The sequence below is a fragment of the Clinocottus analis genome, unplaced genomic scaffold (genome assembly GCF_023055335.1).
Source record: "Clinocottus analis isolate CAN_PGR_092001 unplaced genomic scaffold, fCliAna1.0.p SCAF_33, whole genome shotgun sequence".
Taxonomy (NCBI): domain Eukaryota; kingdom Metazoa; phylum Chordata; class Actinopteri; order Perciformes; family Cottidae; genus Clinocottus; species Clinocottus analis.
In genome coordinates this window covers 1,299,971-1,321,224 of record NW_027176076.1, presented here as the reverse complement: position 1 = coordinate 1,321,224, position 21,254 = coordinate 1,299,971, and the positions used below count along the sequence as shown (strand labels likewise).

Below are 21,254 nucleotides of genomic sequence, written 5' to 3'. Positions count from 1 at the left end.
CAGAACCATATCATCTGGAAACAGCAGGGATGCAATTCTGAGGTTCCCAAACTGGACACTCTCTTCCCTTCGACTGCAGCTTGGAATCCTGTCCATGAAAATCATTAATAGAATTGGTGACCAGGGCCGAGGCCAACATCCAATGAAAATATGTTTCAGAAATATGTTTTAAAGAAAGGAAGAGTTTTAAACACCAAGAGCAGTAACTTAAGTTGTGTTTTTGCTCATATTTGTACTCTGGATGCTCTGATCAGTGCTGCAGCACCAACTTCCATAAAATAGACCAAAAAAGTAAAATAATGAATGACTTTGAGAGTGAACGAGGAAGGAGACTCAAATGGCAATGAGACAGGATTGTGAGAGATGGAGCTGTCTGCCACTGACCAATTGCATGATGGTGCAGGAACCCTAATTATCAGGAAAGTCATTTTGTCTGACAGAATGATTCACAGCCACTAGAAATATATGTGCCATATCCATGGTGAAACTCACTCTCTCTGACACACACACGCACACACTGACACAAACACACACAATTGATGTTATAAGTAGAGAAATAGAGTCTTTCAGCGGAGAACTAATTAAAATATTTGTAAAGTTTGCTTTGTCTCAAATAAAATAACTTTAGACGGGGATCTTTTAGTCCCTTCATGTTATGTTTCTCATGTTTTATCTAGTAAAAGATCAAATGAAAACTTTAGACGCTACGCCCATTTCAGACTTTTTGAAATGATCGATATTTCCGTAGCGGTTAAACATAATAATTTGGTTTAGGAGGGTCTAACAAGAAATCTTTATTTTATTATTTATTCACAGTAACGTTAAATCAGTTTGACTGAGGGTTAAGATTTATAACTTATGATTTTAATTTCTATTTATTTGTTTGTAATTTGTTAAATGCAAAAAAGTATGAGGAATTCAAGAGCTAGTTTCTTTATAGGCCAAAATAAACCCAGATTCATTTGACCAGAAACATCCTGAAATTAGAAATAAAAAATAAATAAAATCTGATCCACAAAGACTCTTTTGAAGGTTGTTTTATGACTATTCTTTATTTACATAAATATTTCAGGTGGGGTTTGTTCAGGACACCAGTAGACGTGACGTGTGGCGATGACAGTTAGGGACGCTTCACTTCTTCTCAGGGGCGGCGGTGCCAGCCTCCAACTTTGGCGCCACCTCTTTGGGTTCTCGGTAGGCAGGGAACACCTCCCACGGCGAGTTCAGGTCAAACTTCCTGAACTCCTGCGACAGCTCGACAGGCTCCGCCACCACTCGCTTCACCTCGTCATCGTAGCGCACCTGCATGGGCAGAAAGGTGTGCAGTGAGGCCGTTTCAAGTGATCTTACAGTCTAAACACTGTCAGGTCTTTGTGGAAAATGTCAAATAAAACCATGCGAGAAGCCTTATCTTGTTGTGACATTCTGATCAAATTGTGAAAACAGAAAAAAGTAAAAGATGCTGACATTAATACTTTACCATATTCAGTTTAAGAAAGGATTTAGGCCGTTAAATATTCCTTCTGAACACAAACCGTCAATAATTTAAGGTTTTGTATTCATTATCATAAGATTAGGGCTTGGCACGATAACGCGAGATTAATCTGGCAATCCTTTAACGACGTTAACTATTTTATCATGCGTTAACTGCATTTTTTTTTTATTTTTTAAATTGGGCGGAGCTTATCGCTTTAAATCTTTCCAGGCGGGGTAGTTCAGACCTGGCGTCTTACGGCTCTCCCAATCCGGCCCGCATGAGGTCAATTAAACATGAAAAATAAATAAATAAGATAAAGGCCATGAATGCATTACAGCGACACTGCTTTCACTTTGAAGGCGCGCGCGCTGCCGTAGCCTCGCCGACAGGCAGCTTGACGAAGTTAGTCTGACGTGAAAACACATATTGTTCTGTAGCTTCTGTTCTCAACAAGCAGCGGTGCTGCCGTAAGTCGCTTCACACGCGCTCATAGGCAGGCAAATACACTACATGTATATGCGTCCAGATTGAAAATTAATCAACTATTTCAACTATGCCCAGCCCTACAAAAGATCAATAAATTTATTTGTTTTTAAATCACAGGGTCCTGCAAAGTATTAGCTTATAAGCATGTTAAAGCACAACGAGACAGACGGCGAGGTGAAGACATTTCACTCATCAAGTACCGATGGAGATTGGGTGACTCACCTACTTGGTTATTTGACTAATTTCAAACAGGTTCCTATATAGAATTGAGTTTCTAGGGAGCAGCGTAGGAAAAAACACTGCTATCAATACGAGTGACAACTTTGTTCAGCGCATTTTTCTGGAACCAGTGTAGCACGAAAGCACGGTGGAATTAGCACACTTAATTAGCTAACAAACAGACAGCTGGCCGGTTAGCTCACGTGCTAACATGCTACACCGGTCCCAGTAAATGAGTGACGTCATCGTACTCCCTGCATCGCTGGAAAAAGGACATGCGATCCAGCTAACCTCTGGAGCTGCCGCTTTTCTCTTCCCGCCCTGGCGCTTTACGGCACCGACTGACAAGCGCCAGAATAAACGAATGAAGCAGACAGAGTACCTCCACGTATCCCGAGAGGGGGAAGTCCTTCCTGAAGGGGTGACCCTCGAAGCCGTAGTCCGTCAGAATGCGCCTCAGGTCCGGGTGGTTAGCAAAGAACACACCAAACATGTCCCAGACCTGCAGAAACATAAACACAACACTTTTACCCTCAGTTTGTCCAAACAGTGAAATTAAAAGAAAACCACAGTGACTCGACACTTACCTCCCTCTCGTACCAGTTGGCAGCCATGTGGACCGGAACGACGGAGTCCACCGGCGATAACTCGTCTGTGTACGTCTTAACACGGAGACGAGAGTTGTAGCGCAGCGACATCAGGTGGTACACAATCTGTACACACACACAGGCAAATCACAGAGTAAAACCACAGAGCAGAAAGACTCTTTGATGATCGAGAGTCACTCGTGTCATGTGACACTGTGGGGAATAGTATCATTCTTCTTTGTTATTTGGGGCCAAAACTATTTCAAATAATAAATTTGGTGTCAGAATTGTACCGTTTTTGTTTATTATTACTGCACTGATCTGTTAAAATTGTTTTCACTGAAGGAAACCATCAACCATTAACAGTTAAATGACTTCCACTGAAATGCATTGAATACCGGTGCTTTACTTCAAAGGTAAAAAAAAGTGTGGCATAAGATGGAGTAAAAGGAAGACAGTCAGATCAGATCCGTTACCATTAGTACATGTGTCTAGCTAGGTGTGTGTGTACGTTTGTGTGCGTGCCAGCTACCTCAAAGCGGTTCTGTCTAGATGGGATGTCGACGGCCGTCAGGTCAATCATGTTTCTGAACTGGGTGTTGGTGTGATCCTTCAGGAAGGTCAGCACAGGGATCACGCCGTCAGGGTGGATCATCAACTCCAGCTCGTTGTAACAGGTCACCTACACACACACACACACACACACACACACACACACACACACACACACACACACACACACACACACACACACACACACACACACACACACACTATAGTGAGTCTTATAGTTGCCCGCGGGCAAATGTAAGATTAACTCTTCTTCCTTATATTTATGGATGACAGGAGATATCTGCGGGCTGTGATTGGTCATTCCTTGTTACACAACGCTGGTCTGTTTGACTCTACATTACCATCATTTACTAAATGAATGTCATGCTGTAATGAAGAAGACTTGAAACTAGAGATTGAGACATAAACTCTTGTTTACTTAGGGAATAAATCCAGAAAGAAGTAGTAATTTATTTAGACTTCTATTCATCCAAAGAAGTCGCCCCACACAAGGATGGTGAGCTCTGAAACTCGTATGAACTCACCTGGACCTGCTGGATGTATTTGGGCATTATCTCAGCCACGTACTCCCCAAACGCTGCCAGTTGGCTGTGAGTGACGGCATCTTTGGGCCGAATGGTGGCTGCATGAAGGACAGGAGGAGACAAGAGGTTTAGGGAGACTGAAAATTTTATCCCTGAACTCTCCCGCCTCATCTTTGTCACCGAGTATCTTTGGTATTAGAACGGTCATTTTAGAAAGGAGACAGACAGTTTCACAAACACGATTCTATCGTTGTCTTAATTGGTTAAAGTCATTATTAGTTCTAACAATAAGTAACAAACTGCTTATGATGCCTTATCTTTGTTAAAACAAAATGAGCATCCAGTCATTTTAAATAAACTATTTATTGGCTAAATGGTTAAATTATTCTCGTTGTTGGCTTATTTAGGTAAATGTTTTGCTGTATTAGGATTGTTTTTTCTTTTTATAGTTATTTTTTTAAATTATATAATTATATATATATATATATGACGAGCATGCACCTGGGTAGGTCTATGATTTTTTTTATCAGCGTAGGAAAGGCCAAATGGGAAGTTCCTTTTTCTTTTCTTTTTTTTGTTTAGTCACAATAAATATCCGAAAAAAAACAGAATCCCTTATGGACAATGCATTGCATAATCTATCACAGTGCATCAGTGGCCTTTGATTAATTTTTATTTGATTTGATTCATTGGACAAATGAGAACTACACGCACACAATGTCACTCACATGTTCGTTTCATTTTTGGGGGGAAAATGTGCTAATTACCTTAATAGTAATATGTGTATTTTATTATACATGCAACACTTAATAGAAAACTAATAATGCTGCGAGAATAAATTGCATTCTATGTCTATGTTGGTCGTTAGGCACCCAGTCATATCCCTTGTTTCTGCAACTCATTGGTCTCCTGCAGCATCAGTGAGTCAGTACTCACGGCTGGTCTCGGTGGTGGAGCTCTGCAGACGGTTCTGCTGCTGGAAGAGACACGAACTTCTTGCGACTGGGGAACATAAAAAATACGGCGGAGGCGTCAGAATAATAATATAAACACGCGACTGGTGACTGACTCCAGCTGGAGAGACGTGAGCAACACGACGATAATAAGAAGCAACAAAAACTGCGCCCTGACATCAACTCATAACATAAAGTTGTCGAAATAAACTGGCACGTAAACGGTGTCATTAACATCAACGTGAGCTAACGTTAGCAATAGCTAGCTCGAAGGTCAAACCCGACACGTTTGGAGGTTATAAAATGACACTTCATTGTTCTCACCGCGAAGGAAAGACACATACAACACTGCACGTATCGATGCGGCAACCGGTGAGGATAAAATAAAAGAAGTATCGGATCAACTCACGGTTGTAACTCCTTCCGAGACCTCCGCGGACAAGCCGTGCTAAGGACGCCGCCATGTTTGTTTCAGAGCAATTTCTTCTTCTTCTGGGGGAAAGAAGGCGCGACCGTGTAGCGGGCTGTCGCCTCCTGTCGGGACGGAATGTAAATAAACCCTCTGCTTTTCATGTATGGAGCAAATAATACAAAATGATACGACACGTTTGGGGGTATTTAAAGATACATAATATTTGGTGCTCGCTGTGAACAAAAGTGGTCGTGTTTCTGTGCACCAGGGTCCTTTGAGAAAAAAACAACAACGAAAGCAAAATTGTGCTGCACCTGGATCTGCCCCACACAGTTCCGTTTTTGTTTCTCTTAGGCCCCCATTCTTTCCAACGCCTGCAACACGGCTGTTTGAATGAGCCCCGTCAGTAATGTATCAATATATTACTGGATCATTATTACTGATGCATTAACATTTAAACCGTTAAATGTTATAAAATCTTTGCGGTGGAAATCATATTAAATGCCTTATATACTTTTGACAGTGATGGGTCGTCAGGGGCTTCTAAAGCCTAGTTCATGCTTCTGCGTCACCTCGACTTCGTACCTACGGTGACGACGTGACGCTGTCGACGTGACGCCGTCATTGAGCATTCGAAGTTCTGCGTCGAGGGACCGTGTCGCTCTGCAATTCATGGCCATGCCGCCAGGTGTGTGTGGCTGTGTGGTTTCAGGGGTTTTAGAGTCGGAGCTCATCAAAATTAAAGAGCAAATGCTTATATTGTAAATGTTGAAGCGCAGGCGACAGAGAAGACGTTTGCGGAGGTGGTCTGTTCGACTACTAAAAAATAAGAAGCACCTGCCGGAAATTACGTTCTGAGTGGACCAATCACAGCGCTTGCGGTCCGCGTCGCCGCGACGCGTAGTTAGGATTTTGGGGAGGTGCACGTCAGGCTACGGCGTAGGGGTGTGCATCGACGCGATACCTACGGCGTAGGTACGCATATATTGTGCTTTTCAGGGCAGCAGACTTTCATCCAATCAGATTTTTTTTTCCCGGTGTCTCTATGGAAGCAAAGCAGTTTAAGTTGGCCTTTGCAGATTAAAGTACACTGAGAGTGGTGGTTGATTGTCATAGACTTTAACAATTAAGATCTTTAGTCTGACAAGCTGGGTGGATTTTTGACGTGCAGGGCCTGCAAGGTGGCGTGAACGTGTATGATTGGTCAGTGGCCCAGTATGACCAATAACATGTGGTGTGATTAGTCAGTGGGGCACAAAGAGCTACTAGAAAATTCTAGCTTCAACCTAGAACCAAAAAGCTACCTTGCTGGTGAATTATGACTTGCATGTGTACTGATGATGCCTTTCGCGCCTCTCGATGCACCCAGCCGATCAAGAGGCGCTGCATAATTGTGCATTGCTGGCAGGGGAATGTGCGTCTATGACAGTAACTCCCGGAACATTTTTTCCCCCAGTCCAAGTGTGATGTGGACTGTACGGTAACCTTTAAAGGCCTACGTCTAAAACCCACGGCCCGCCACTGTCTTTCTAAAATATGTTTTAACAACCTCAAATGTTCTTACTCCTTCTTACCGAGGTTAGACAGAAGTTTGTTAGACAGAAGTCACATTGGCACACTGATCAATCACTGCTTATGTTAAAGGTCACTCTGAGCCACTCACCTATCAAAGAGTACACTCAGCTTGTCAAACTAAAGATCTGATTTGTTGAAGTCTATGGCAATCAACGACAACATCTACTCCATGTGTACCTTTAACTGCAAAGGCCTGCTTATACTGATTTGCTGATGTAGAGACACATGAGAAGAAAATCTGATTGGATGAAAGCTTCTCCTTAAACTAGCTGCACTGAAAGCAGTGCTGCAGGCTAAAGGCAGAGCAACAGGAGCTGGGCAATGAGAAAATAAACTGATAGGGAAACATAATTACAATACATGTAGTGCATTTGTGAAAAACAATTAAATTATATAATAGCTATAACTTTGTGATTTTGTTTAAGCCAGCAGAGAAGGCGTAGCTGGCCCTGATGGCCCACCACTAGTCTGCATAGACTGTCTCACAGACTCGATCACAAACTGTTTTACAGAGTGGATCACAACCTTGCGTTTTTTTGCGAATGGTACATTTTTGTACAGCGTCGACGATAAGGAGAACATCGGAAAAACCACTGCAGGCCATGCTGTTCGTAAAGTTTATTTAGTGCTTAAGAAACTTCTGGATGTGTTCCTTACATGACCATGGCACATATTGTATTGACTCAACACTCCGAATAATGTTTTTGTGCTTAGTTTTTACTTGCTCCCATGTCCTCTTGATCGCTGGCTTGCAACGACATGGGGCTTGATAATTATATGACAGTGTTATAAGTACTCCTTACCTATCATTATTGTAGAACATGAATAAGGTAAACTCGTGATAAGAATAGAGAGAAAAACACAATTTCTTTTCACTGCTTTAATTGATTGAATTCTGATTATGAAAAATAAATACATACCTGATCCGCCCATACACACATTTAAACTCCTAGTTATATGGTAATCTACACATACATGTATATACACATAGAGTACATGATACATACCTGTACAGTACATATATCCTCATAAGTATCTATTGATTTGTATCAGTTAGATACTTTTGGGGCTTATTTTTTATTCTGAAATAGTTGAGATCATTATTTCTGATGATGTATTCCATAAAACTTACTGCCAGAAGGCACATTTAAAGAAATATAATCTGATTGATCGGGGCGATAACACACTTAAATATACACGTCTGTGTACATACATAGACTGCTGCCACTCAACAGAGACTGCCCTCTTTGCTGTCTCTGAGCAGCCTCTTTTTTCAGCTATTTTTTTTATAATATATTCAGCTTTTTCAAGTTATTTTCAGCTATATTGATATTACAGGTACATTTAGCTATTTTAAACTCTATTCTCATATGTTAAGCTATATTTAGCTATTTTAAGCTATATTCCGCTACTTTCAACTATATTCCACTATGTAAAGCTATATTCAGCTATTTAAAAAAATATTTACACTTCAAGCTTTAGCTTTTTGCATTCACCTTTTTTTATTTTTCCAGTTTTTTAATGTCTTTTCTAATTTTTTGTTTGTCTGTTATATATTTGTGTTTGGTCATTGTCAAACAACCGTTCTGTCAAATGATACAAAATAGATGACAGCATAGTTTAATAACAAACTATTCTGCATACCCAGTGGAGGACGACAAATACACATGTCATCTTTATCTTTAAGAAGCGCTATGTTTGCGAGATTGTTGTTACCTCACTACAAAATCTGAGGTATTTTATTATGTTTTCCAATAGGAATCTGAAAACCATGGAGCATAAAATATGGACTCTATTCAAGACCTAAATTGATTTCCTTCTTTCTAGAGAGCTGTTATTCATTTTCTAAGACACTACAACACTAAACCAATTTGCAGACACATGAAACTTGTCACTTTTAGTCTTTTGTTATATTACCACTGAGTAGTAATGCAGGAAATTGTGTTGTCCACATGCTGGGCCGAAAGGCATTGCTCAAGTTAACAGACTATTATTTTTTAATTCAAGAGCTCATGGTAAAGATACATAGATACATGTGTAAAATGTTTCCCAATAAATTCTCAAGAGGTTAAGAATCAACTCACAGCATGGTGTTTCTAAACAAAACACACATTTTGAAGGCACAGTTTAGCTATTTCAATAATACAACATTGCTCCTCTGTCAAGCAGTGTTGGTCTCAACAAAAAGATTTCTGCTGTTAAATCTGTGCGTTGGATTTTATACTGGAACGATAGTATCTGTTTTAATAAACCACCATAAGGTTTTCAGGTGAATTTATTACATTGATTTTATTGATTTTAATGTTTTGGCTGCAGTTCAGGAAATGGAATAATACACAGAGCACTCTTTCAAAGCGACCAACAATGTTTCACATAATGGAGCTGCTTGGAGGTCATTGAGTCCTCAGACCCCTGAGGACATCTGCTTTGTGTGAATTCAGGTGGATAACAAAGGCTGAAGCAACCAGTGTTCCAGCTCAAAGACACCCGTTTACAGACTTATACCTTCACCAGTTTGACCAGGAGTCTAAAACACTTTACTGACTCAGGCTGAACGTTGAATATTTCCTCAGTCTGCCCGTTTGTTCACTAAAGGTGACAACTAATCTGCCAAGCTTTCAATGAAGTTGAGGAATAGTGATAGCAGAGAGAGACAGGAAAAGGCATATTGTGCTCGCTCCACATCTGATCTTCAGAACACAGTGGACCTGTGGAGAATCAATGGCATTGATCACAGTATTGTTGTGCAGACCAGGATGTAAACGAGGAATCAAGAACTTGACCAATATGCTGCTCGGCTGCCAAAAAACACAGTTTATTTAGCTCTGTAACATTTTCTTTTCCAACGAGAGATAGACTGTGTGTGGAGGAGGCAGCCCCACATCCTTGTTAATGAAATGTTCTATAAATTAAGTGAAACACTTGTGAATTATTTTGAAGGGTTTTACCATGGGAAGAACGCAGTTATGGTTTCTTTAGTTTGAGAAACATTTGCTGAGCATTACATTTGTGATATGTTCTTTTTCAATCTTAATTATTCCCATCTTTAAGCATTTTGTGGCAGATGGACAATTTCCTCTCTTTGATGTTATGCATAACTTTTCATCCAAACCTTTTATTTGGAATGAGGTTTCACTACATCCACACAAAGTACCTGATTACATGCAAGGGGAAATGAGAGCTCTGAAAAATAAAATAAAAAAACAGTGGGGATGTGGGGGATGTCTCGTGAAGGTGGTTGCCATTCATCCGAACAGTCTGTCTGGGAGTAAATACGTAATCCATAAAGTGTAGAAATCTGCAGAAATCTCACTCTCAGCAATTCTGTGCTCTGACTGGTTCACTCTTGTTTTCTGAATTTCCAAGCTTACTGCGATAAGAAGGAGTGACTTGCACCTGCTGTTAATCAATTGTCCAGAGAAGAAATTTCATGTATAAATTGTTTTCAATGAAACACAACCCTGTGGCAGCGACTGAAAGCCTTAGAGTGGAAGTAGAAGTTTTTCAGGCAGCTGGTAAAGACCTGCAGCAAGCACAACACACAGGGGAAGCCTTAGTTATTTACTAGTTACTGATGAACTGAACATCTAGGATTCTCTTCTTCTGTCTCGTCGACATGTTGCTGGCCCAAGTTGCAAAGGTTGGTGGTACCAAGCAGAATGTTGGAAGCGGACAACACCTAAACTGTGCCACAACCTGTATTTCCCTTAAGTACCCACATAACCCACTACTCGAGATTCCTCTTTCATATCTTGCACACCTCTCTTCCTCCGTCCCTGCCTGTTCTTCTCATCCACTCCTCTGCGAAAGGTCCTGAGGGGGTTTGTCGTGCCTAAGTGCTAACGCAGCGTTCACTTACGAAGATACCCTCGGCTAAGTGGATGAGCTGCAAGCGTTCAGGCCTCACATATTATTCATGTTTTTTCTTAGATATATCGTTAAACGCAACACATTGATGGTGTGATCCTTGCTATTGATTGACTGGGGTGGCTCGGGAGTTACTGTCAGACCGGCCCGACCAATACACTGCAGCTGCCCACTCAATATACGGTGCGTTCATAATACAGACTATCATGTGTGGACAGCAGACACTCACTCTGCTTTACCGATGATTTTTTATTTTTTTTTGCACTATTACAGGCATGCACAGATACAACTCATGGAGCTATTTTAACCACTTTGACAGAAAAAAAAGGCGAAGGAGACAGAGGACACTCCCGTGGAGCAAGCAGCGCTTCTCGGTCGGATGCCTCCAGCCTCACCTCGGCGGTGTTGTGCGTCTTGACTGAACCACTTGACCAGCCCAACCTCGTCAGCCTACCAAATCCCCAGTATCCTCTATGGCTAGCCCACCCTTGCTGTCTAACAAAGAAAATGCATTGTTTTGGAAAGTGCTCCATGTGAGAATTTTGGATGAATTCAGAGATTGTGGCACATTGTTGTTTTCTCAACTTCCCCGACAAAACATTTTTGGCAAGCGCACTTATTCTCACCTATGACTGGCTTCTTCCACATGACAGCGATGGCCAAAGCTTGAAGGTATGGAAGTATTTAGAGGCATGTGCTTTGCCAAAGTGATGGACCAAACATGAATTCTCTATAACAAAGTTGAAATAATTAAAACTCGTGGTAATTTCATGAACCTGAATTAGTGTTAACATGTTTGGAACAGCGTAAATGGAAAACGAAAGCTGAGCATACAATATGCTGATAATTGGAAACTAATCTCTTGGGGATACTGATAAAAAAAAACAACAACACACTGAAGAGCAGGACCAAAATTAATCTCCACCAGGTGTTCAAAAACAGATTTGGGGAGATGTAACTCACCTGCCAATAACACGAGTCAGCCAACTCTCTGACCGTTTGTCTCTGTGTCTCTTCCTAATACTAATCGTGGGCATTTGTGTGTATGTGTAGAATAGAGTACAACATTGTGCACTATCACGTATTGGCAATAACACCAACTCAACATTTATAGCATCAGCATCACAAGATAAATTGCGTATTCTAGCCTCCAGATTAATCTATAATTAAAATGGGACTCGGACTCCTTCCTTCCCATCAGGGCATTTTGTGCTTGCAAAACACTGAGATAGTATCAACATGAATGTGGTGTACTAATTAAGGGACAATGGCATCAAATCACAACAGACAGTCAGTCCCAGAAGAAGCTTTGACTGTGTCCACACTGGGCAACTATTTAATAGACCAACATAACCATTATCAAGTTCCTAATGGACTATAATCTGTTTCTGTGCATCACCCACTCTTCCCCTGATAATTTATGACTGGTACCTTTCTAAATCTGTATTAGAGTTGCAGAAAAAGGCTCACGTAAGTCAAAGTGGCACAGTTCATTTAAATACATGCTTTTGGGATTTATTAAGCAAGCATATTAATACCAGGAATCTCAACTCAAAAGCATTATCACAGTTACCATCACAGTGAAATAAATAAAGGTACATGAAAGTAAAGCACAGTTCCAATATCTAACCTCCTTTATTTTCTAATGTAACATAGCACATCGTTTCCAGGTTTCGGACTTGTAAAGTTGCATGAGGGAATTATGAAGGAAAATCTAGTTTGCTTTTTCCTGCACTCAGCTGGTCTCCTTCAAAAAATCGAAAGGACATGAGCCACACAGCACACGTTGCATGCTGGGAAATATTGCCTCTATAGTTTCAGTAAATGACACCACACGATACCAACTGCAGATCCCTCTCCAACTAAAAAAAACCTTTCTCACTTACCGAAAGGATGTGGTTGTGTGTCTGAGAAAGGATTGCTTTTGTTTGTCGGGTCACTGCTGATGTGTTCTGCTCTCACTACCAAGGCGTCTACTAACACAGCTTGGTCAGAACTCCTTGGTGTTTGACACCGACACTCATTTAGAATTTGTATGTGACACACACACAGACACACACACAGACACACACACACACACACACACACACACACACACACACACACACACACACACACACACACACACGTATATGCAGTACTTGGGGAATGAGGGGAAATAGTAAGGAGGTGAGCAGGTGGGCGGGGACGCTCGGATGACTGGAACTAGGGGAAAATAGGCTATTGAAGGGCAGCAGGGAGTTGCTGGAGTCAGACGTGGCTGAGGCAAAGTCAAAGGACATATGGTGGACATGTAGAATGTGACGATGAACAGGTGTGGAGAAGTGGGAAGGTGGCTGGGAGGGATAGAGAAGCAGAATATGACATAATGAGTCTACTTTCATTCTTGAACGCACTATTCACATAAGAAAAAGCATTATTATATCATTATCAATACAGAGTAAAATGTGTCAAAAGTTGGGTGAGGTGTTTAAGTTTAAACAATGTGATCTATTTCAAGGCCCTTCAGTGGGTATTAGGCTGTGCCATCAGAAATGTAATGGGCCTTCTGACACTGCCTTTAAAAGCTTATTCTCACCTGAGCAAAGAGCAGATAATTTGCGGCATGCCCTTGGCTTTATGTCTACCTTATATGAAGTTTAACTTCTGAGGCTGGCCCAACTGGTTTCATTTTCAAATGTCCTTCAATGATATTTTTTCAAAGCGGTAACTCTGAGCATCTTTTGTGATTGAGTGAGAAACTGCGATTAATCAATCATGTCGCTATTACGCAGACAAATAGTGACAGATGTATTTATTCACTTCAGTTGTGATAGATGGCACCTCTGTCATGAGTTTGCAGTTAGAAGCAGATACTGTTGCTGGCCGTTATAAGAAAATGTCTTGTTTAAGGGAAAGATATTCGCAATACATTACTCCCACTGGATGTCTCACTGGATGTGCTTGTTGAGGACAGACTGCTCTATCTTGTTGACAGCACTAAATCCTTATTACTCTCTATCTGGTTGGGAACATTTGTCTCGCAAATGTTTTGCTGTTGTCCCTCTGATTGTTGTTGTTTTAATGTGCAGCAGAGATGTCAACTGTCATCCGTTCATCAGACCACTGACAAAAACAAACTACAGGCCACAGACTATCTTGCAATGGGATAATACAGCCTCGATGCCAAACTGGGCGGGGGGCATAAAGTTAGGTTGTCAATGAACCCTTCTTGCCACTTTCTACCACTACCTTAAGCGACCTTACTCGGACCACACCCATCTTTGACTTCATTTACATTTTAATCCAATGAATTCAATTCAGTTTATTTTATACAGCCCAAAATCACAAATACAAAATTTGCCTTGGAGGGCTTTACAATCTGTACACATGACATACCTGTCCCGGGACCTCACATCCATCGGATCAGGAAAAACTCCTCCAAATATAGACAGTAAAAATTCTTTCACAGGGAAAAAAAGGAGGAAACCTGAAGGAGAGCAACAGAGGAGGATCCCTCTCCCCGGATAGGCAGATGCAGTAGATGTCATGTGACCAGAATGAACAACGTAACAGAGTTAGAGCACATTACCTGAATATGACAAAAACTATTCATATAAGTATCCAAATATCATCCAAATAACCACAATGTCAGGAGAAGGAAATAGAGAGGACGGGCATCAGCAGAGCCAAGGCGGGTTGGAGGACCGGCTCCAGATACAGCTACGATCCAACGCAGCAGGCAGGACTGGTTCCAGACAGCCACGATTTCTGGAAACTTAAGGCGAGGGAGCACAGAGGCTGCCAGAAATTAAGTCTTAGCTATCTTTTTATTTACCTAGTGTTAGAAAATGTTCCTAATTTTTATTAAACAGAGCATTTCAAACAGTCCAGAGATAAAATGCTTAAGACAATGAGACAATATGATAAAAGGTTGATTATACCTATACACATAAGCTGCCAGTAAAAGAGAATGCACACAAAACGTTAATAAAAAAAAAGGTCAGCAGAACAATGAAAACCTCTGCCCTTACTCATAATAATGTTCAATTACATTTCAACTGTTATGACCAAGATCAAGCCCGTGCTTTAAGAGACGTTTCCTATTTACGTGCTTGGATAAAAATTGATCTTGCCCATCAAAATCAATAATGAACAAAATGTGAACAAGATCAATAAACAGTAATCTCAGTTTTCAGTAAAGCTGAATAATTTAGGAAAGTTAATCATCAGTTAGGAAATAGCAAATTGCTTTTCAGCCTGTAATCATCTAACCAGAATGAACAACTTGGGTCAGAGTTTACTCCGATCTTCTTTAATTGAGTAAATACATTTATATGTCTTTAGTCTTTAGTGTCTAAATTATGTACTTTAACTTGCTATTTTAAGTGCACAAGTACGTCTACATAGAAGTAAACACCCACAACGTGTGTCCTTTCCTGTCATGTAAGTGACTCGATAGTTATTGGTTTTTAATTAACGACTCAAACGAAGAATATATTTCAGTGGAACAAGTTTATTTCTATCAAGGTTAATAATAAAGGCTATTTAACTATTTGTGCCTTTGGATTACTCATCATTACTCGTAAGTAGTCGTTAAGGGCATCTCATGTCTGAGCTTCTGCTCGAGCTCACTTTTATGTCAACATTACCTTGGGGGAATAAAAAGCTAATCAACATACCTAAATACACGTGAGGTTGACAGGATGTCAGGATTGAATGATGAAATGAATTGTACATCTACATAGTAAATGGCTTCTAAGTCTGAATAGGACTGTTTGCATGAACGTTTTGAAGGGGAAATTGAACCCTATATCAGATTCAGAATCAGCTTTAATTGCCATGTAAATTTTCACATACATGAAATTTGACGCCGGTTTCACTTTGCTCTACCTACATCAGTGTCTGTTTCCTCATCTTTGTGCCTTGCTTTTGTCTGTTTGGCAATAGATACATGCAGGCTGAGCATTGGAGAAAATTAAGTCCATTTATCTCCTTCAGAGACAATGAGCCACTGGAGACTGTAAATTGGTGCCTCTCTTTGTTGGCTTGAAAAACAAAGAGACTGAGTGGCAACACATTTGTTTTATAATCTGTTCATTTCTTTTACTGGTAAAAGTTAAACAACAGCAATGCAAGAGCAGCCAGCCAGTCCCCCTTATTTCTCTATCATTGTTAAAACACAAAAGATACTGAAATGCACAAACACAAATTCACAAATGAAGCATCAATAAATTGTCTTTTTAAGTGTGATGTCAGTTCTAATAAAGTTGAATTAATCATGTTGTTATCTCAGTTTCTTGAATTACCTCCAATCACCCTCCAGGTTACATTGCTGTCTATGTGGCAGATGTCAAACAACAACACCCATTGAAATGATTCCTTTCATACTTGAACATTTCTTTCATGCATACTTCCCAGATTTCTGTGACTTTGGTTAGTAGCAGTATAAATATTTTCAATGCTTTAGCAACTACAAATGATGGCTGACACAATAAAAACATTGTCTCAAATTGGAATCATTGGAATGTATTTATTGGAGAAAATAAAACACCAGCTGGTGTGTCACAGATTTGAATGCAAATTTGAGATCACAAGCAAGAGATTACATTGATTAAAAAAAACAGACCATCAGCCAAAGGCAGTGTTGTCTCTTAAAAGACATCAGCGATCAATAGGCAACTAACTCAGGAGTTTAGCAACCCACCTTGAACACTGGTGCAACATTAGGGAAGAGTTAGGATCTTAAATGACATTACTAATCAATACAAAATCTTCACAAATCCAATTTAAACACATCTTGAGGTCGTTCTGGGATGCTTCTCATGAGAATGACTAGCTTTTACTCTTGTAAATACAACTTGGGATCAACAAACATGGAAGACATTCTATTGCAATTTAGTCAATACAGCCCATCTGGAGGTGGAGGGACTTAATTAGCATGACATGAAACCTTAAAGTATTTGTTCAGACTGATGCATCAACCTGGGAAATTATCAAGCCTTTAAAGTGTCCATTCTATCTAATGTTCACTGTTATGCTCTTTTCTAATATCAAGTAAACCTTAAAAGAAGAAACCGTTCTTACTGTCCTTTGCAGATTTAAGCTGAATCACATATGCACACTGTCTTTTATCTTGACTTGAAAGTCCCCAAATAGCATTTTGTGCACATATAACAGATGCCATTTTTTCTGATATAACAGCACACACCTCTGACCTCTGTATATTTGAGTTGACTCACAACATGACTCAACAACATTACTGTTACTTGACACAAATGTATGAATGTGTCTCCTTTAAAAAAAACATGACACCATCTGTCGAGATGGACTTTGACTGGACTGCAAATTCTTAAACTATACTTTGACTTTGTCAGGTCTTCTCTTTACTTTTTCTGCTAAGAATAAATATGATACAATGTTACATATCATCAATGTTCTTGTCCATTTCAAGGAATTATTTTGTGATGTGATGTGGTGATTTATTTATTTTTTGTTAAATTTACCAGTTTAGCCTGAGAATACCCGTGACTATTCTCTTCTCAGATTATGTCCAATGGTTAACAATGGTTAAATTCAGTGCATTTCACTTCAATTAAACTGTGGTGAGGGTAGAAACATATTTGTATTTCTATTGTTATAAGGGCCAGACATTGTTATAAGGGCCAGACACTGATGACATTTTAACTAGCTGAAAGATTTACTTGTTTTCAGTGAAGCTGTAAACGTCTGAACACGAGGTTAAGCTGTTAAATTAACCTTGAGCCCGACGGATGCGGCATGTTTCCGGTCTGTGTGTAGTTATAAAAAGTGCCAATGGAAGATGGTCTATGTATGTGTATTATACACAGTTGCATCATCATCCATTGGGATTTTAGACTTAAATGGTGATATTCTGTTTGAAATTTTGATTTTATAGGCAAGGATAAAAATATTATTTTTGTTCTTTAATGCAGAGCTCCATTTACTATGAAATATAGGTTTACTTAAACAAATGGGACCAAATAGATACAGTGGTATCACATCTTTTTTTTGTATTTTGTCATTTGAAAAAAAAATTAAATGTATCAAATCTTAAGATTAATAAGAGGTCAAATTTACAGTATTTGAATGAAGATTATTTATCCAGTTTATTCAGGGAACTCTAATCATGAAACCCAAATGTTTAACTGCACCACCGACTCAATGTTTCTTTAAATTAATCATAATCATTGTGAAAATGTGCACTCTTTCACAAGCCTAATGGCGACCCACACAATAAGTGCAACAGTGTAGACAAGCCCATTTAACTTGGTTAGCACATAATTGGCAACATCATTATGGACAAATTAGCAATGTCTCTCTCAAGACTCATTGTTCATTGTCGTCTTGTATTATCCACATCCTCTAACAACTCTAAAGCAGCCATTGCATTACACAAAGATATTATATACCAACATGAAAATTGTTCTTTTTTTATTGAGTGTATAACTATTTATGACAGCACTTGAAGAATAGCATAAGGGAAGCGTCAAAGAGAAAAATACTCTTGTATTATAGTTTCATTAAGGTCGTTCTGCTTCAATGATTCATCCAGCAGGTGCTGCATTCTCAAGGCTCCATGTTGCTGTCATCATATTGTGGATGACATCATTATCCATAGCAGTTGTTCTCAACATGCTTGACTCATGGCAGTTTAAAACACAAATATAATAATAATACAAATGCCTAATCCCGACCCTGCCGCATGTGCAGTGCGCTTACCAGTTCACACTAATTACAATTACTGTTATATTTCTAAAAATCCACTGTACACATGCTCAGTACCAAATGACAGACAACACAGTTAGTGATTTAATGGTAAACATAGTAGAGCATTTAACAAATAAAGAGCCAGATATACCTTGCATTCATTATCACAATATGTATGGCTTTCATTTGATTACTGAGACCTGAAAGCTGAACACTTTAAATACATTATTACATACATACCACATTTGTTGAATATAAATGTGTTTTACCATGTGCCACAAATGCTGCCATAACCCCTAATATGTTTCTAAATTATGCAATTAACACTCACTTACTAAATTGATGAAGTAACAAACCGAAGCAGCAATAGATGGCACAGATTTGCCAATTTAAACATAATTTATTTGTGATGCTTTATTTTGCACAGCCTCTCTTTGTATTGTGAGCCAGGAATTTAGCAAGCTGCTACACTGAGAAATGACAATGAATAGCAGACATCGCCAAGTCAACATTGTCTTAACATCTAACAAAACTGGACAAAAGAAGATGGCATCAAATGACGATTATTTACAAAGTTATGGATTTCATCTCTAACAGGCATCCTTATTGCCATATGTCCTCAAGAATGATGATGATGATGATGATGATGATGATTTGTCAAACAGACCTTCTGGCTGCTTTGTTCCATCAGAAATGGAAGAAGTGGACATGTGCTTCAAGTGTAACTTGGCAAAATGTTGCGATATGAAAGTTCAATCCAACTCTGGGATGCGCGCTTGGTCTCTGGACTAATTACAACCAGGTTCTGTGGCTCTGCTGTGTAAAATATTAAAAGGTGCAATTTCATATTGGTCAAGGGACACAAGGGGGGCGAAGAAGAGTGGGAGGTTTTGTCAGTGGGACAGGCCTTGAGTCGAAGTTGTGCAGTTATTTAAGGAGGTTTATGAAGCAGCAATTGAGCACAGTTGTGAGAGTGAAGAGCAGTCCAGCTGGCACACAAGACACTTTCTAGAGCCTAATTAAATAACTATATCTGTGGGTGTCGAAGAGATAGACAGAGGAGACTGGGACTGAGGCACAAAGTCACACTAGTCCTGCAGTCTGAGAAGCTTGTTAATTCTTCTACTGTACTCTCATTTACAGAGAAGAGTTGTAGTTTTCTTTTCAGAAAGACCCTCCTTGGAACACTGAAAATTGCTGCATATCAGTGTGACTAAAAACAGTGTTCTGCACTTGTCTTACATTAAAATTATTATTATAAATTACATCCCGCTCCATCATGAGATCCAAATCCCCTGTATTTTTGTGAATGACCAAATATTTCCACAACTAATGGCATTTCAATCATTCTCAGCTCAATTAGTTACTTTGCATATTTAGCATGCTTAAACACTAAATTACGACCGTAAACATTGTAGGCATATTTGCTAAAAAATCAGTATATTAATGTTATCATTGCAAGCATACCAGCATGCTTCTGAGGGTTTTCTTTGTTTTCTATCAAGCAGTCACAATGACTAAGTGAATCACAAACTGATTGGGAATATTAAAATGTGCGTGTGAGTCAGGACGAGATTGGAATGCATGAAGGAGCAGGAGAGTGAGACACAATGCAAGCCCATGATATGACATTGATGGGGTTACATTTTCCCAGAAGGTTGATTTAACAACAACTACAGTCCCCTCTGTTGAGTCATGCCTGGTCTTCTTTCTCAGCATTGTGTGTGTGTGTCTTGAATCTGGATGACTCACTACATCCATGTTCAAATCGACGAGCTTCAAGCTTTCTGAATGCAAATAACAACTATGATTATTTTCCTTATTGTAATGTGCTGCATTTATGCCTTTTGCGTGCTAAAAGTATTTTCTATTGTATTTCAATTATATTCTAGATGTAACACTGTGCAATGGGCTTGTAACAAGAGCCTCATTTATTACGAGTGTTGTATTCTCAACTTTATTCTTCAAAGTGTGTATATATACATGTCCTTTACAGTAAATGTACAAACTAAAAGGGAGATAGATGGCATGTGAGAGACAACATCAGAGAAGTTAGCTGGAAGCATTTCAAAGGTATGTGCTGTTCCCCCGAGGGAAGGAGGAGACAGCTAATTACTACTGAGATTTCCCATTCTCCAGCTCTCATTAGTCATTTCCTCATTACTGGCAGGCAATATGCAACAAGCCACTGAAAATACAACCAATGAATCCTCTCTGTCTTCCCTTTTACAGTGCTTCAAGCGAGATGCGCATGCATACCAGGGTGACGGAAGCCCAGCTATGTTTAAAGCCATTAAAGGTAATCTGATAACATGGAGGCAATGAGCTGTTTTTACTAAACAACAGCGCCTTGTCCCAGTGTGCAACTCTACTGTTGATTTCCTTGGCAGTTAATGTTAAGCAGTGTTTTGTTTTAATTGTGGCCATAAATCAGTCGGTAGGGCACCAAAGGGGATATTGGGGAGTGAGAGAGAGGAAGTGTCTGTGTTGAGCACAAAGCTCACCTGAGGCTTGTAGCCCCGCTAGACATTTAGTGGCCTTGCGAAGGACAGCAGCCATAACTATCAAAGCCTCATCTTTTTCATAATAATGCGCAAATAGTCCCCTCACAGAGTCCTCACTACATCCTGAATCTTTGTCCCTGAATCTGACAAAAATGAAGGTCTATGTCTCCCCACAAGTAGGTGTCACCATGGAAACAACCGCCATTCAGTGCTCTCAACAATAGCCGTTAAATGAAAGGAGCTGTCTGATAGAATAAGAGTAGGCTCAGACCCTCTTCCCATACAAAAACTTGCAGCATTCGCAGCAAAACCACACAGGGCAAGTATACATGAGAACATAACCAGCATTTTATCAAGCGTGTCAATA

General features: G+C 39.8%; 1 protein-coding gene across 1 annotated transcript; it reads right to left on the bottom strand.

Annotated features, from left to right (window-relative positions):
* Positions 1 to 1,024: 1,024 nt before the first annotated feature.
* On the bottom strand, positions 1,025 to 5,319 carry ndufs3 (NADH:ubiquinone oxidoreductase core subunit S3). The gene is made up of 7 exons (XM_068596021.1): positions 5,229 to 5,319; positions 4,803 to 4,868; positions 3,867 to 3,964; positions 3,302 to 3,451; positions 2,770 to 2,895; positions 2,565 to 2,684; positions 1,025 to 1,302 (listed from the first exon to the last, which is right to left on the bottom strand). The coding sequence occupies exons 1-7, from the start codon at positions 5,281 to 5,283 to the stop codon at positions 1,132 to 1,134; spliced, it is 786 nt and encodes a 261-aa protein (XP_068452122.1). The 5' UTR covers positions 5,284 to 5,319; the 3' UTR covers positions 1,025 to 1,131.
* Between the last annotated feature and the right edge of the window lie 15,935 nt (positions 5,320 to 21,254).

Bases quoted from the DNA above. Each gene is read 5' to 3' on its own strand.
- ndufs3 (XM_068596021.1), bottom strand. From the start codon at position 5,283: ATGGCGGCGTCCTTAGCACGGCTTGTCCGCGGAGGTCTCGGAAGGAGT. The intron at 2,896-3,301 runs GTAGCTGGCACG...GTGTGTGTACAG, and splicing joins CTAGACAGAACCGCTTTGAG to ATTGTGTACCACCTGATGTC. The intron at 2,685-2,769 runs GTAAGTGTCGAG...ATGTTTCTGCAG, and splicing joins CCAACTGGTACGAGAGGGAG to GTCTGGGACATGTTTGGTGT.